Source organism: Sorex araneus, chromosome 3, assembly GCF_027595985.1.
Source record: "Sorex araneus isolate mSorAra2 chromosome 3, mSorAra2.pri, whole genome shotgun sequence".
Classification (NCBI taxonomy): domain Eukaryota; kingdom Metazoa; phylum Chordata; class Mammalia; order Eulipotyphla; family Soricidae; genus Sorex; species Sorex araneus.
Window position 1 is genome coordinate 175,192,906 of NC_073304.1, and position 17,196 is coordinate 175,210,101.

The 17,196-nt window shown below is 44.0% G+C and overlaps 2 protein-coding genes and 1 pseudogene across 2 annotated transcripts in view; all 3 read right to left on the reverse strand.

The window, feature by feature from the left end:
- LOC101538173 (olfactory receptor 145) overlaps window positions 1-17,196 on the reverse strand; it is a 75,286-nt gene that overhangs the window by 28,321 nt on the left and 29,769 nt on the right. The gene's annotated exons all lie outside the window — the stretch shown is intronic.
- Window positions 365-1,297, reverse strand: LOC101547397 (olfactory receptor 8B12-like; annotated as a pseudogene).
- Window positions 6,901-7,836, reverse strand: LOC101538436 (olfactory receptor 145). The gene has a single exon (XM_004604780.3). The coding sequence runs from the start codon at window positions 7,831-7,833 to the stop codon at window positions 6,901-6,903; it is 933 nt and encodes a 310-aa protein (XP_004604837.2). The 5' UTR covers window positions 7,834-7,836.

Here is a 17,196-nt window from a genome sequence, read left to right on the forward strand (position 1 = left end):
GGAAAACAAACTAAACTCGAGTTGATTTTTCATTCCATTTCTGGCACCAGGAAGTTTTGTTCCTAGGCAATGTACAAATATTTCTGAGTGCCCCAAGTGTGGTGTATTACATAAAGGCATCTGATTATACGATTCTAGTCCCTATTAAATACTGAATTGCTATAACTGTATAAATTATTTTTGTAAAATAAAGGAAGAGTTGGAGTGAGGACGAGAGAAAATAAATATATCATGGAGAAAGAATTAAAATTTCTTCTATACATAGAATAAAATACATGGCATTTATATTCCTCATTGAAATCATTACCACAACTCTTAATTTTAAAAATCCCTGGATTTCTTTCCTCAATTTCCAGTATTTTTCTCAAGAGACAGTTATTCGGTCCCAGGTTTTCTTGAGGGCAAGTTTGACATCCTTATTCCTCAGGCTATAGATCAAGGGGTTAAACATGGGCACAACAATGTTATAAAACAGGGAAGACACTTTTCCCTGATCCAGAGGTAAAATGGAAGGTGGTTTGAGATACATAAACGCTCCCAAACCAAAGAAAAGAGACACTGAAATCATGTGGAAGCTACAAGTGCTAAAGGCTTTGGACCTGCCCTCCATGGAGCAGATGTGGCAAATGCTACCAAGAATGAAACCAGAAGAGATAAAAATGGCACTGATGGGGATCCCAATGCCAGTGGTCACTACACTCCAGACCACAAGGACATTGTCGTAGGAGCCATTGCAGGAGAGTTCCAGGAGGGGAAGGACGTCGAACATATAGTGATTGACAAGGTTGTCAGCACAGAAAGTCAGAAACAACATATTTACGATATGGGAGAAGGCCCCAAAACCCCCATCCCGTAGACTCCCGGCAAGAGGAGCCAGCACTCCTGAGAGGACATGGTGACTGTGTACTGCAGCGGCTTACAGATGGCGACGTAGTGGTCATACGCCATGGCTGACAGGATGAAAGACTCAGAGAAGACAAAGAAACAGAAGAAGAGCTGAGTCATAGAGCCTGTGTAGGAAATCAGGTTCTTCTTCAAGATAAAACCCATCAGCATTTTGGGGACGATGGCGGTGGAGTAGCAGAAATCAATGAAGGACAAGTTGAAGAGGAAAAAGTACATGGGAATGTGCAGGTGGGGGTTCAGGCTGATCAGGGTGATCAGGCCCAGACTCCCCACCACGGTGACCAGGTAGAAAGCCAAGAAGAGGAAGAAGAGGGGGCATCTGCAGGCCCCGATGGTAGGTGATGCCTGCCAGGACAAACTCCGACACCAGGGAGGCGTTCTCCTCAGCCATGCTTCCCTGAGAGGGTCTGTGTGCAAAATAGAGATGAACGACTCAGAGAAAGAGGGAAAAAGTTCCTCCTCCTGATGACTGGCATTTGAACAGGGAGATATTGAAACGCCAAGAAGGTGGCATTTCTTCCGACTTGCGTCACTGTTTTCCTGTCCCCAAGCGCCTTGAGTCATCCTAGGAAGTATCTGTGGGAGAAATCTGTCTCCAGAGTAAGGGCGGTACAACGGAGAGAGCCACAAGGCTCCACGGGGACAACTCTGCCAGCCGCGCGGGGGCCCACCCCTGTGTCCTTGCTTCCCTCGGTAGCTCATGACTCAGTGTGTAAGGCGGGAGGCCCTTCCCTGGGGCCATTCCTGACTGGACAGACACGTCCCCCTGCCTGGAGGTCAGAGCAAGGAGGACGAGCTCCCTGCCCAGGTAGAGGTAATGGGGAAATCATAAGCAACCACAACAGCCTGCCTGCAACTTCTCCTGTTCCATCTAGGAAACATAGAGAAACTGAGAGCACTGGCTGTGTGTGTCGCATTAGGAGTTTCCCTGCTGGGCCCGGGAGGACACCAGATCTCCGTGCGGGGCCCAGATCCCACAGCTTCCAAACAACAGAAAGAGGACGCCAGGGTGGTGGGGTTTGTGCTCAGGGCACGGGGCAGAAGAGGGCAGGCAGACACTCACCCTCCTGAGCTCAGAGCCACAGTCCTGTTTCCTACCCGCCACTGGCAATGAAGCAGTGCCCTTCCCTGATGCCAGGGCCCAGCAGGCGTCTGGAGAGCTTTATTCCAGGGCACAGACCACCCTGGCACAGTCAACAGAGGCTCCCTCGGGGTCTCTGCCAACAATCAGATTCCCCAGGGAAGAGTCCCACAGTTGACACACTTAATAACCTTAGCTTGTTGCGGGTCTAATGACTTAAACTTTCATTTTGGGGGCTGGAGCAATAGCACAGTGGATAGGGAGTTTGCCTTGCACGTGGCCGACCCAGGTTTGATTCCCAGCATCCCATATGGTCCCCCGAGCACTGCCACGAGTAATTCCTGAGTGCATGAGCCAGGAATGACCCCTGTGCATTGCTGGATATGACCCAAAACAAACATTCCATCTTTTCCCATCGTGTCACCTTCGTTTGGGGACCATACCTAGAAGTGCTTCAGGGTTCACTTCCGGTGGTACTCAGGGGACCATGCAGTGCCAAAGACTGACCCAGAGGTTCCAATATGCAAAGCCTCTAATCTAGTCCTTTGAGCTATCACTCATACCCTTCCCCCCTTTGTACCTAGGGGCTACTCCTGGGGCTGTTTTTGGAAACCCTTGTGGTGCTGGAGATCAAATCTAGAACTCTTGTGTGCAAAGACAGCATGAGCCCCAGCCCTAGGAGCCTTCTCCATGGCCCCCAGATAACATCTTTTTAATCACAATAAGGTGGAGGAAAGCACTGAGGGAAAAGTGAGTCTTGCTACCTTGTATTGAGTTTTTACTGAGTATCGTGATCCAGCATCCTCTTACAGAAGATGCAAAGCAACGTACAGATCCTTCCACTCAATTTCTCCCAGCTTCTGTGTAGGGGAGACCTACTAATCACACGCAGTCTGGATCCTGTCGCTCTGGGTCTGAGCAACTTCAAATGACATGGGTCTTGGGGATCCAGCTGAGCTTCTCAGACAGAACACACTCGTCCGGGGACTGACCACATGGGCCATGTCTCCAGACCGCAAACTGCATGTCACGTGAAAGCAGATCTCAGCAAAGCTGTTGCTTGCCCGTGAATTAACAAAGCGATGTGTGGCCCTTTGTGTTCTTCACCCCTTTCCAGGGCCTTGGTGAGATTCAGCATGATGGATCTCATGGACAAGAAATAAATCTTGGCCATAGGAGGAATGCACTTTAGCTCACCCAGAGCTGAGAGGTTTGAGGGGCAGGGATAACGGGAGTAGTTCTCTTAGAGGAATTATGAAATCAAAACACAAAGGCAGTGGGCATCTTCCTCCAGGCCAGCCCCCCTAAGCGATGCACACTGGCCGCTGCTCTAAGTCTGCGTACATCCACCCCAGGCTCTTGCTCACACCCACCGCCCCCGATTCAGCAGGGATGGATTTACATAGCCCAGCACAGCTCTAATCAATTCTACCTCTTGGCCTCAGTCCCACTGAGCAAAATAAATGCAGGAAAAACAATTCATTAAAATGAAATTAAAGCAAACTCTCTTTGAGAGTCAAGTGCAGAGAAGCCGCTGGGAGTTCTAGGGGGATTTGTGTAGGGTTTGTTTTTTCCAGAGATAGTTGCCAGGGCAACCTCATTTTCTAGCACATCATCTCTGAAGCCTATTACTGAGGCTTGCTCCATGACAGATAAAACTTTGTGTTTTTTCGGTTTTTTTCTTTTTTCACTTTTCCCATTTGCGTTGTATGAGTATTTTTCCAGACCGTAGTCTCTGAGAAGCAACTACTAGGTCTGACTCCATCTAGGTTTGACTTAAACTACGTATCATGTGTGCAACATTAGGGGGCAGGGGAAGATTCACAATGAGATGTCTTTGCATATATATGCATCGGCTCTCAGACTTTGCCAAATCACCAAGAAGCACTGAATTCGCCAAGCCCACCCTACAGAACAACACAGGGATTTTGATTGTCAGAAACAACAAAGCAGGGCCCTGAGTGATAGGACAGCAGGTAGGATATATGACTTGCACATGGCTGACCCAGGTTCGAGTCCTGGCATCCCATTTGGCCCAGAAGTAACTAGTGAGTGAAGATCGAGGGGTAACCCCTGAGCATTGCCAGGTGTGACTCCCCCCCCACACACACACACAGAAAAAAAGAATAACAAAGCACCTGGGCAGAGAGAAGAAATGGAGGTAGAGAGGCATTCGTGAGAACTTTCTGATTCACTCATCACAAAGATTATCAAATAAAGTCCTGCCTCTGAGTGGTGTGTGGCATACCTTTAGCCCAGGTCTTACCATCAAGTGCCTTGTGAGCTCAGACAATTTGATGATAAAACAACATCAACTTATCTTACATTGCATTCCTTTGATTGTAAGTTGTGTTTCAAGAATTGCATGCTATTTCATTTATATGCTGTATTTACTTTATTGTGGCATAATTGACATACAACAAAATCAACTTAATTTGTGTGAATTCTCATAGACAATGATTTTTACAGACATATCTGTGGACACAAGATATATATTTTCATTACCTAAAACATTTCACTTAGTGGTCTATAGATTCCAGTGCCATCTTTCAGAGAAATACAAAATACACAATCCTCAAATGTGTACCAAGGTCACAAAAGTCCCAGAAGAGCCAAAACAATCCTAATAAACAACAATAGAACTGGAAGACATCATACTTCCTTATTTTAAACTTGCTAGAACAAAAATTGACACATAAAACAATATAACTGAACTGAGTGGCCATAAATAAACCTTCATACATTGATCAACTAATATTTGTAAGGTATTCAATGGGGACAGGAAAGTCTCTTTAATAAATGGTGCTGAGGGAACTGAATAATCACATACAAAAGAACAAAACCAAATCCTATTTTAAAACACATAAATTAACTCAAAATGAATTTAAGGTTTAAGCCTAAGGAAGACCCAAAATCCAAAAACTAGAAAAAGTCTCTTTGCATTGGTCTTGGCATTTATTTTTTGGATATGACATCAAAAGCACAGATAATAAAAGCAAAGATTTAAGTGAGACCACATAAGTCAAAAAAGTTTCTATAGAAACCAAAGTGAGAAGTACAGCAGGTAGGACACTTGCTTTGAACGCAGCTCCCAGGTTTGATTCCTGGTACCCCATACGGTCCCCTGAGCCAAACAGGAGTATATTGGGCTCAAATATACTCCTGTATACATCTCTGAGTATATAGCCAGGAGAAAGTCCTGAGAAATGCTGAGTGTGACACCAAAACAAACACAGAGAAATAAATAAATAAAAGGTTTTATATAACAAGTACTCAACAAAATAAGAAAACAGCCTATATAATTAGAATATGTTTAAAATTACTTATCTGATAAAGATTTATTACCTAAAATATAGGAGGAAGAGGAATAAGGGAGAAAGATGAAGATAAAGACTAACAAAAGAAATAGACAGAGTAACAGAAAAATATATTTTTCCGATGAGGATGTACAAATGGCTAATGTGTCTATAAAACATACATCACTAGTCATTGAGGAAATGCAAATCAAAACTACGAGGTAATAAATGGCTACAATAAAAAGATACCTATTAGTAAAAAGAGAGTACAACGAATTCTTTTTGCATTATGAAAACAGAGACCAGTAGAGCCACTGTAGGAAATGTAGGAAACATTACAGAAGTTTCCCCAAAATTTAAAATGCACTATGCTATAATCATTTCACTTCAAGTAAGTAAAGGCACTGGAATCCGAATCTCCAGCCTGTTTGCAGTACCGTGACCCACTGAAGCTTTATCCATAATCAGATGCTTCCTCTTAGGTCTTTGCTTCTGGAACAAGTGTTATGAAGCAGCAGGGAAATACAGAGTTTAGGACAGAAAGTCAGGATGGCCCTGCAACTCTGCCAGGGGTGGCATCCTAATGCCAGCAATACAACCAAACATACAGATCCTGTGACTGTAGCTGCTATTCTACCTGGCAGTAGCAAGGTGAAAACACACCTACTTTACAAGGGAAAGGTTAGGATGGCAAAATACCGTCTTGAACAAATTAGAAGGGAGAGCTGGTAAGCCATGATAGCTCAAAAAACAAGAATAATTATTCAAACTTCCTCATGGCCAATTAAATTGTTGCACTCCTCAAAATATTGATCAGAGGGACCCTGCCCTGGTGGAGAAGATTGCAGGTAACTTATTCTCTCCAACAGTTCCAGGTTCCAGGCAAATCAGGAGTATGCCCCAAATGCAGTGAAAGAGAGATGTCTGCTAGAGACCAACTCATCTTCAACTGGTTCCAAGAGGGATGATGAGGAGAATGAAAACAAAAGATAAGGATGGTGACGCTGGACATAATAAGACAAGTTCCTAGGACGATACATCCCATATCTGTAAGAGAGATGCTGATTCCCGGGAGCTGGGGAGGGAATTCAACTCTGCACAGGGAGTTGAATTCTACTGTGATCACAAAGAGACAGTGAGTTCCCTGGTTTGGCCACAACATCAGAAATCCCTAAATTTAGAAGCTATCTGCAGAAGACAGTGTCAAATGGTCACAGTCTCATTGCAACCAAAGACCAAAACAGTATGACAGAAGTGGTAGAAAACTGCAGTGATCACTAATAACAACAAAGCGTAAGGGGAAATGTGAGGCTCCAATGTCACATTGATGATGGTATTTCCCCTACATAAAGTTCATCATTTTGGGAGAAATGAAAGAACTGGGGGAAAAAAACAATGAAAGAAAAGCTAAAGATTAGAAATTAATTCTAACTTCAATAGTGTCAGGTACTAAATTAGGATGACAAAAAAGCAGAGAAGACAGAGAACTGAATCTGTGAACTTCCTGTCTGAAAAGAGATTTAAAAAAAAAACTGGAACTTGACTCTCTCTCTTATTGAAAACACACACACCAGTAAACAGAGCACTGCATCTCCTTCCTTAACTGCTATTCCTTTCTCAAGAAATGAGTTTTAATCCCAAGGTTTTCCTCAGGGCAACTTTGACATCCTTATTCCTCAAACTATAGATTAGTGGGTTTAACATGGGCACCACAATGGTATAGAAGAGAGAAGACACTTTCCCTTGGTTCAGGGGCAAAAGAGAAGGTGGTTTGAGATACATGAAGGCCCCAGAACCGAAGAACAGGCAAACCACAATGATGTGGGAGCTGCAGGTGCTAAAGGCTTTGGACTTGCCCTCCGTGGAGGGAATCCGGAGAATGCTGCAGAGGATCAGTGCATAGGATATAAAGACGGTGGCAATGGGCACACCAATGTCAATGGCGACAACAACAAAGACCACCAGCTCGTGCACGAAATTGCTGTCACAGGACAGCTCGAGTAGGGGAAGGATATCGCACATGAAATGGTTCACAAGGTTGTTGGCACAGAAGGTCAGACTCGCGATGCTCACCGTGTGGGCCAGGGCCCCGGAAAACCCCATCACATAGACCCCTAACAAGAGCGTCAGACAGACCTGAGGGGACATGGTGGTCGTGTACACCAGTGGTTTGCAGATGGCGACATAGCGGTCATAAGCCATCGCTGACAGCACAAAGGACTCAGAGATGACGAAGAAGCAGAAGAAAAAGAGCTGAGTTAGACACCCAGAGTACAGGATGAGGTTCTTCTTTGAGATGAAACTCTGCAACATTTTGGGGATGATTGTAGTGGAGTAACAAAAGTCTATCAGGGAGAGGTTGAAGAGGAAGAAGTACATGGGGGTGTGCAGGCGAGGGTTAAGCCCAATCAGGGTGATCAAGCCCAGGTTCCCCAGCACCGTCATCATGAAGAATCCCAGGAACAGGAAAAAGAGAGGGAGCTGGAGTCCCGGCTGGTCTGTCAGGCCAGCAAGGAGGAACACGGTCACAGAGGAGTTCCCAGCTGCCATTGGCCTCTCAGTTAGGGGGGAGGGTGGGGAAGGGCAGTGAGGATCTGTGAGGGCAAGAAGAGAAAGTTACTTTAAGGGAAAGGTCCAGTCCTAGTCCCTGCACCCCACACCACTCATTCCTGAGCCTGAAATGCCCAACACCAGCCCCTGCATCCCCACACTACTCATTCCTGATTGGGATCCCCAAAAAATGACAACTGGGCTGCACAGGAAGGGTTTTTCCAGTTTGTTGGGGTCAGTCTCCATGGCCCAGTAACTCAAAGTTCCCAACAGGAGGCTACAGAGCCTCCAGGGTGAGAACAGGTGCCGTGAGAGAGATATGGCAGAATATCCTTTACATCTAATGTTGGTCCATTTTCCATTGTCCTCTCTCTCAATCTCTCTCAATCTCTCCATCCCTGCCGCCCCGCCGCCCCATTTCTGAAACCTGAGGACCCAGATGGCAGGAGCCAGAGCTCTTACACAGTCTCAGATATCATATCAAGAACATGAATCTAGGGGCCGGAGTGATAGCACAGCACCACAGCGGGTAGGGCATTTGCCTTGCACGTGGCCACCCCGGGTTCAATTTCTAGCATCCCATATGGTCCCCTGAGCACTGCCAGGGGTAATTCCTGAGTGCAGAGCCAGGAGCAACCCCGTACATTGCCAGGTGTGACCCAAAACAACAACAACAACAAAAAAAAGAAACAAAGGGGAAAAAAAGAACATGCGTATAGTGGAGTCCGAGCAACAGCAGGGGGACAGGCGTTTGCCTTCTAGGTGGCCGATCCAGGTTTGATCCTCAGCATCCCATATAGTCCCCCAAGTGCCCCAGGAGTGCAAGGAGAAAACTTTGAGCAATGCCAGGTGTGGCCCCAAAATAAAACAAAACAAAAAAGGTGAAGCCTACCTTCTCCCAAGATCTCTTAGCTCCCACGGTAGCTTTTATGATCACTGCTCCAATGCTAACACTACCTCAGCAGTTACAGAAAGGGGCTGTGTTTTAAGAGCTGAGTGACAATATTCATCACCACCACTGATCACATGAGAAAGACAGGTTAAGGACGGAACCTCAATGTCCCCACCACAAAGCTGCAGCCTGAAAGGGAAAGTGACCATCTGAGCTGGGTCTGCCCTGGAAGGTTTCAGGACTGAAGGACTCAGGCAAGCAGTGGCCTCCCTTGGGCTTAGGACAAGAAGCCAGAACCCTATTGACCCAACGACAGCTGTCCAGGAAATGACCTGAGTGCAAAGACGGAATTCAGAACTCCCTCCACTGGTTCTGAATCACAGCACCACAAATTCGCTTGCTCCTTCCAGCTCTTTCTGTGCTGAAAAGCATGTTTTTTTCCTGGTGGCTGATTTGCCCAGGGCCTCCAGCTGTCTTGCCCAGCGGTGGAAGCAGCTTTGTTCTGGAGCTCAGTGGCCTGATTATTAGACACCATCTCTCTCAAGACCATTTCCTCAGAGACTATTTTCCCTGTGGAAGAAGATATATTTGTTTATAGTCTTTATCAAGTATTGCTTGATTTGGCATTTAGAAACATTTTTGCTTCTTTCTTTCCTTTATTCTTTTTTTTTTGGTGAAGCAAGAGAGTTTTTAACGAGTGAAACTGGTTTAGAAAGATGTGAGAGGAGAAAAAGAGGGAAAATACATGTTTAAGAGAGAACATGGGCTTCTCCAGAGTGAAAGTAAGCAAAGAAATAAAAAGAGAAACAAGTGAGATTTGAGTTCAAAGAAGAACATGGGCTTGAAGAGTGAGCCAAAGATCTCCATTTTAACCAGCATTTATCCAATACTCTAAAGAGAAATAATGGGAGAAAAGAAGACAGAAGTTACCCTGTCTCTCAGAACTCCTTCTACTCAATCCCTGCTACCAAGAACCAAAGCATTTGAGAAATCGATCCTTATTTAGAACTCACGATAACAATATCCATTATAGAGGCAAGTTTCTCCAAGTTATTGTTCCAAGGCCTCACACGTGCCTTCGAGGCCTCTGGTTCATAACCATCAGGCTAAAATTCCTCCTAGTGAGAGCTACTGAGGCCATGCAACCCAGGTCAGGTCCCCTTACCACTGATTATTCTTTGAAGTAACAAATAACTTTGCAATGACTATTATTAGGAAAATTTAAAAGTAGGCAACAGAACCCTTGTGAGGAAGCTATTAGAAACTTTAAAATATGTTATGAAATTAAAAAAGAATTAGAAAAATCAAAGGAGCAAATAAACACAGCTAGTAATATGTTCAGAAAAATAGAAGCCTAAAAGAAATAAAAATAGAGAAGAGGGGCTGGAGTGATAGTTCACTGTGTAGGGCATTTGCCTTGCACATGGCCAACCCCGATTCAATTCCAAGAACCCATATGGTCCCCAAAACTCCACAGGGAGTAATTCCTGAGCACAGAGCTGGGAGTAAGTACTGAGCACTGGATGTGGCCAAGAAAAAAAAAAGAAAGAAAAGAATGTTGAAAGGAAATTTTGGAAAGTAATATGGATACAAAATATCTAATTGACACAGAGGAGATGTCTCAAAGAAGATAATCAAAGCTAAAGATATAAATAATTATAGCACAAAGAACTTCTTTTCATGTTAAAATATTTGAAGTGATATGTTACAAAGAAATAAGAAAACTGCACAAAAATTGATCAGAATAAATTCTAGTATTCTAGTAAAACTACTGATATATTTTAGTAAAGAGAGATCCTTTGACAATGATGCAATCACAAATTTTCCTAGTTCTTTTTAAAGAAACCTAAAGCAATAACTACCCCCGCAAAAGTAATGAGTATGGTGACTTCCTGGACTCAAAACATCTTGTTCTGGGCTGCAAAAATAGTACCAGCAGGTAGGGCATTTGCCCTGCACACAGCCAACCTGAGTTTGATCCCCGGCATCTCATATGGTCCCCCAAGCACCACCAGGAGTGATTCCTGAGTGCAGAGCCAGGAGTAACCTCTGAGCATTGCTGGGTGTGACCCAAAAAGAAAAAAAAAAACCACCTTGTTCTACCAGGTAACAAAGACTAATTCAAAGACTCAAGAGCTAACTGAACAGAGTTACACTGTCCAAAGAAAGAACTTTTTTTTTTTTGCTTTTGGGGTCACACCCGGCAATGCACAGGGGTTACTCCTGGCTCATGCACTCAGGAATTACACCTGGCAGTGCTCAGGGGACCATATGGGATGATGGGAATCAAATCCGGGTCAGTCACGTGCAAGGCAAATGCCCTACCCACTGTGCTATCACTCCAGCCCCAGAAAGAACATTTTTAACAAGAGAAAATTACAATAAGTTAAAGGATACAATGTTTTATGCTTAAAAATAAAATATATTTAAACAAATGAGAGTATAAAATACTAAAGAAATATAACAAGTCAATGTTGGAGGGCAATAAAAAACTAAATTCTAATTTTGAAAATTATAAAAACAAAGTTGGTGATTTTAGCTAAATTGTGGTTATGGATATCCAATCAACATATTTAGAAAAATGGCATTAAACTAAGTGTATGTGTGCAAGCACAAACACTCCTGAGTGTAAGTAAACCTGGAGAAACCTAAACAGGATCCCAGATGGCATAGTCAAATATCCTGGGTGTGAAACTGAACTATAATTTCACAAAATGGTACCATCAGGAAAAACTCCATAAAGGATAACAAATCTCTCTAAAATACTTCTTGTAATTGCACACCAATCTACAATTATCTCAGAAAATTTTTTATTTAAAATTTTGGTTTTGGGCCAGAAACCTCCAGGCTCTCATAGTCATGGATGGGTGACCTCCCAACATTCCGCTGTTCTTCTGGTGTCTGGCAGTCACACCCATGAACTGCCTCTGGTTTCGTATAAGCTCATTAACAGGCCATGATCCAGGGACTCATAAATAAATGTAGAAGGAGATCCACAAGCTGCAGAGATGCCTCCAGACCCTGTGCCAAGCTGAGTCTCCTATCCAGGGTACCCCAGAGGGTGGCAGGTGAGCCCACCACCTGCCCACACAGAGCCCGGGCAGCCAAAAACCTGCAGGACCATCGCTGCCATGCTCATGGCTGGGCTCCACAGGCTCCAGTGAGCCTCATCTGGAAATAAATCTGTCGAAAAACTCAGGTATGCAGGTTTTGTGACAAAAATCTCCAGGATCTCGCAGAGTCCGGGATGGGTGACCTCCCCCCAACCCCCTTTTCTTCTGGGAGCCTGGCAGTCATGCCCATGAACTGTCTCTGGAGCCATACAAGTTCATTTACTGGCCATGATCCAGAGACTCATAAAGAAATCTTGAGAGAGATCAACAAGCTGCAGAGGTGTTCCTAGATCCCAAAGTCACCATTCAGTTAAAAATTTAACTCTAGTTCTATCACCCCATTCAAAAATTTAGAATTCCTGGGGCGGCATCTCATACTCTACACCACTTACATACCAGGAGCACACCATGTATGAGCAGACCATATATATAGCACACCACATTGGATGGGATGTAGAGTAGAAGGCAATCAATCTCAATTAAGAAAATATTAACACACAAGGCTTAACCTGTAATAACATTTAATAATCTCTTATACAAGGGTTCCATTGCTCCAACAATCTTCCCACTTCCTTCTAAGGAAATCTTTTTTGATCATTTTTAGCAAATTATTCATAACGAGCAATACAAAATAAACTATTTAGGGCCTGCTGTTTGGGCAGGTTTGGATGGTGGCCGGTAATATTGGAAATAATGGTAGCGGGAAGGTGTAATGCTGTTGGGATTGGTATTGGAATACTGAATGTAGTAAATCATTGTGAACAACTTTATAAAAACAAAATTAAACTTAAAAAAATATTGGGCCAGAGAAATAGTACAGAGATAAAGCATTTGCCTTACATGCAGTCAACCCTGGTTTAATTCCCAGCACCACATATGGTCCCCCAACAAACCCTCAAGGGTCACTCCTGAGCATAGAACTATGACAGACTCTGAGCACTCCAGGGTGTGTCTCAAAAACTAACATCATTATTAATAAACCTATTAGAAAAATTTTTGTAGATATTCCAGAATATTCCTAAAAACACGTTTCTAGGAACCTAGTTCCTCTATGAGGGAGTGAAGAAGTGCTGTGCCAAGTCCACACCTCTACAAGTCCCTTGGCATCATGCCTGTCCACAATGTCAAGCCAATAGGTGCAGCAGACAGATGACAAATTTGATATTCCTTAGAAATTAACATTCCTGGAGCTGGAGTAATAGCACAGCAGGTAGGCATTTGCCTTGCACGTAGCCAACCCAGGTTCAGTTCCCAGCATCCCACATGGTCTCCCAAGCACCACCAGGAGTGATTCTTGAGTGCAAAGCCAGGAGTAACCCCTGAGCATTGCCAGGTGTGACCCAACAAGAAAAAAAAAAAGAAATTAACATCCCTTTACTAGTTTTATACCGCTGAGTAAAATATTCAGAAAAGGTTAAAAAGGACTGAAGCGATAGCACAGCAGATAGGGCGTTTGCCTTGCATGTGACTAACCCGGGTTCGATTCCTCCATCCCTCTCAGAGAGCCCGGCAAGCTACCAAGAGTATCCCACCACACAGCAGAGCCTGGCAAGCTACCCATGGCATATTCGATATGCCAAAAACTGTAACAAGTCTCACAATGGAGACGTTACTGGTGCCCGCTTGAGCAAATCGATGAACAACAGGATGACAGTGCTACAACAGTGCTGCCACATAGTGTTTAAAACACTACCTGATTAGTTCATTATACTTAATGGTGGTTATTGCTGGTTGAGTTTGTCTAATGAGGAGTACATTATTTATACATCATGAATATAAAGGCAGGAACTGATGCTACTTATGGTGGTAGTGATGAGGAGGGGGCTGAATGGCATAAAATCATTGAATGCATCATTAGACTAAGTCTCCTAAGCTGGATGATGACTCACACTAAAATGAAAATTAACGCACTTGGGAGCTGAGAGCACAGGTGTAGAGCAAGGTAATCTATGCCTTTGGTAAAGACCCCAGAGGGGCTGCCCCCAGAGGTTCTGTCCATATATTCAGCTCTCCCAGTCCCCCAGGCTCAGCAGCCAACACTTTTACGTGCTGGCTACAGGACACCAAAGGATATGGTTCTCTCATCTCCTGCCACTATACTCATACTGGCTTAAACTGAGGCATCCCTGGAATTTTCAGAAGACAGAGTTCCATCTCTTCTCTGCAGGTATTTAACAACTGATTTAAAGCAAACATATGAAATAACTATCTGTTTCAGGAACTCCTGTGTCCAGTATTTCCAACTGCATGGTTACCTTCAGCTCTAAGGCATTTTTCTTTGTGTGTGGCTCGATTTCGAGCCTTTGTGGGAGGCCCTGATGGAACTACAGGGAATAACTATAGTAACATCACGAAAAAGGGGAGTTGTGCTTGCCCATTTTATATCTCTAGATATTAAAAGGCATTAAAAAGTTCTAACAAAGCGCTTATGATTTTCAGTCTGAATTGCAATGAGCAAGTGGCATTCACTCTGTGGTGCTTTATAAAACTCTGACCTTTGACAATGATATCTTCAAGATAGACTTGGAAGGAAGGAAGGCAAAGGGTCAATGTTCACCAAACTGGGCTGAATGTTTCATTTCAAGAGTCCAAGAAAGCAATGCACTTCAATCCAGAGCCCACCAGTGCCAAATCAATTTAGTGCTACAAGGTGGGTTTTTGTTGCTTTAAGAGGGAATATTGGGTATAAGGATATATTTTTTAAATATATTGTTACCTAGAACCAGTTTCACTTACCTAGTAAGTGAAAATAGAAAAATATAAAACACCTCAGCTAGCTCTAAGACTAGTTATTGCAAAATTCATTACCCTACACAAAAAATACTTAACGTATCACCTTTGCAGATTTTCTTGTCTTCACATCACATCCCATGGATTGAAATGCTCTTACATCAAAGAAGTTGAAACCCAGCTACTGACAGACTTTATTATTATAAGAATTAAATCAGTGTATTTTAAAGCAATGCATTGAAGAATCAGAAAAATCAGGTTACATAATGTCCTTTAAGTGTGTTTATATATCTCATTCTGCTTTCTTATTCATGATTATATCTAATGACCATAAATATGCACTGTAGCACTGTCTGTAGCACTGTTGTCCTTTTGTTCATCGATTTGCTCGAGTGGGCACCAGTAATGTCTCCATTGTGAGACTTGTTACTGTTTATGGCATATCGAATATGCCAAGGGTAGCTTGCCAGGCTCTGCCATGTGGGAAGGATATTTTCGGTAGCTTGCTGGGCTCTCCGAAAGGGACTGAGAAATCAAACCCAGGTCAGCCACGTGCAAGGCAAACACCCTACCTGCTGTGCTATCGCTCCAGACCATAAATATAATTAAGATAAATAAAAGCTCTTTGGGAACCTCAAAAAAATGAATAAATAAACGCATTTATACTTACACATATGTAAGTATACACAGAAAAAAATCTAGAACAGGGGCTGGAGTGATAGCACAGTGGGTAGGGCATTTGCCTTGCACGAGGCTGACCCGGGTTCGATTCTCAGCATCCTATATGGTTCCCCTGAGCAGCACCAGGAGTAATTCCTGAGTGCAGAGCCAGGAGTAACCCCTGTGCATTCCCAGTGTGACCCAAAAAGAAAAAAAAACTAGGACAGTCACTACTAGTATTAGTCTCCAAATAGCAAGAAAATGCCTTTTTGAGTTTCGCTTATTTGTATTTATAATTTTCTTTGATGTATGCACATTGCTTTTTTGGGGGCAGTGGGATGGGTGCTTAGGAGTTACTCCTGGCTCTGCACTCAGGTATCAATCCTGGCAGGTCCAAGGGACCAGATCATCCACGTACATTGCAAATGCCCTACCCACTGCACAACTGCTCTACGTCCTGCTTTCATTCGTGAAGATATTCCATGCCTCATATCCAAAAATGAACAGCCTTTATCTGTTATAATATAACAAAAATAAGTGAGATAAAAAATAATTTTAAGAATAATAATAAAAATGCTACAGAGATATTAGCTACAGCAAAACCACCTTGTTCCATGGAAACAAAGCACCTGGCTGTGAGTTCTTGGCCCAATTCTACCTCCGTCTAGGGGTATCAGTGGGGTGACTTTCAGAACTTCAGTATCCTAGAGAACGAAAAAGGCATCACGGCATTCCTCTGTCTCGAATCTGAGGCAACACTGACGCATGTTCGCCCCCAACCCTGCTGGCTGGACAGACGCGCAGACATCCCCATAAGGCTACACGCTGAGATCAGGGATAAGCTCACGCCAGCACACAGCCGGTTTTCACTTCCAACTCACGGCTCACCAGTCTGCAGGTCACTTGGGGCCCGTTTGCTCAATGTGAAACTTGGAATGGAACTCCTAAGCACTTGTCTTCTCATACCCAAATTTTCAGGAGGAGTTAAAGAGATTAACCTTTGGAGATGATTAGACAAAAGTTAGTCACTGTTTAAGGAAGCCATTAAAATAGTCAGAATTTAAGATTTTTCAGTCTCAGAAACACATCTCAGACACTGGGTGCCTAGAGCAGTTAGTTATTTAAATTGTGGCTCACAGTCCCACTGGGGGTGTCTAGCTGAAGGTAGGGGATCATGAAAGCTTTGGCAACAATGGAAGTTTCCTGAATGCACAACCTAAAAATCCACTCCAAATCCACCACATAATGAAGTGGTTTCTGGTCAGTGCTGTGATCCTCAGGTGAAAGGGGCAAGTGGAAAACTTAAGGCCTGGTTTGCAGTGGCAGATCCGACAGACAGGAGAACACCGCTGTGACCTGGGTACTCTCCCTGTAGGGAGGTTGGGGGGCCGCGCCTGGCAATGCTGCCGGGACCGTGCAGTGCAAGGATCAAACCCAGGGTTCCTGCATACAAAGATATGCTCGAGCCCTCTGGGCCATCGCCCCACACTGGTTTCAGAGAATGTCTTCAAATAACAATAGTTATTGAGGGCTTGGAGAGAAAGCACCGTGGGTAGAGCACTTGCCTTGCAGCTGACCCAGATTTAATCACAGGCACCACATACCGTCTCCTGAGCACTGTCAAAAGTGGGCCCTGAGCACATTCAAGCGTGGCACAAAAAAAAAAGACCCCAAAATTAATTAATTATATATTATAATACTCAGCCAAGATTGACAAGCACTGACTTAGGATCGCAAGTCCAGTGAAAAACTAAGAACAAATACCTAATGACAAGTCACAGTTTTCCCCCTCCCTCCCCTTTGTAGTGTCACTATGAGTGGGGACAGCCCACTTGGTTGCACTGTCTCCCCTCACCCCCGCCCCGGGCCTTGCACTGTCACCATCAGGGAGTCCCATGAGAAGGGCCATTAGGATGGAGGTCTGGGGCATGGGGGTGACAAGGATCAGACTTACAGCCTCAAAGCTGC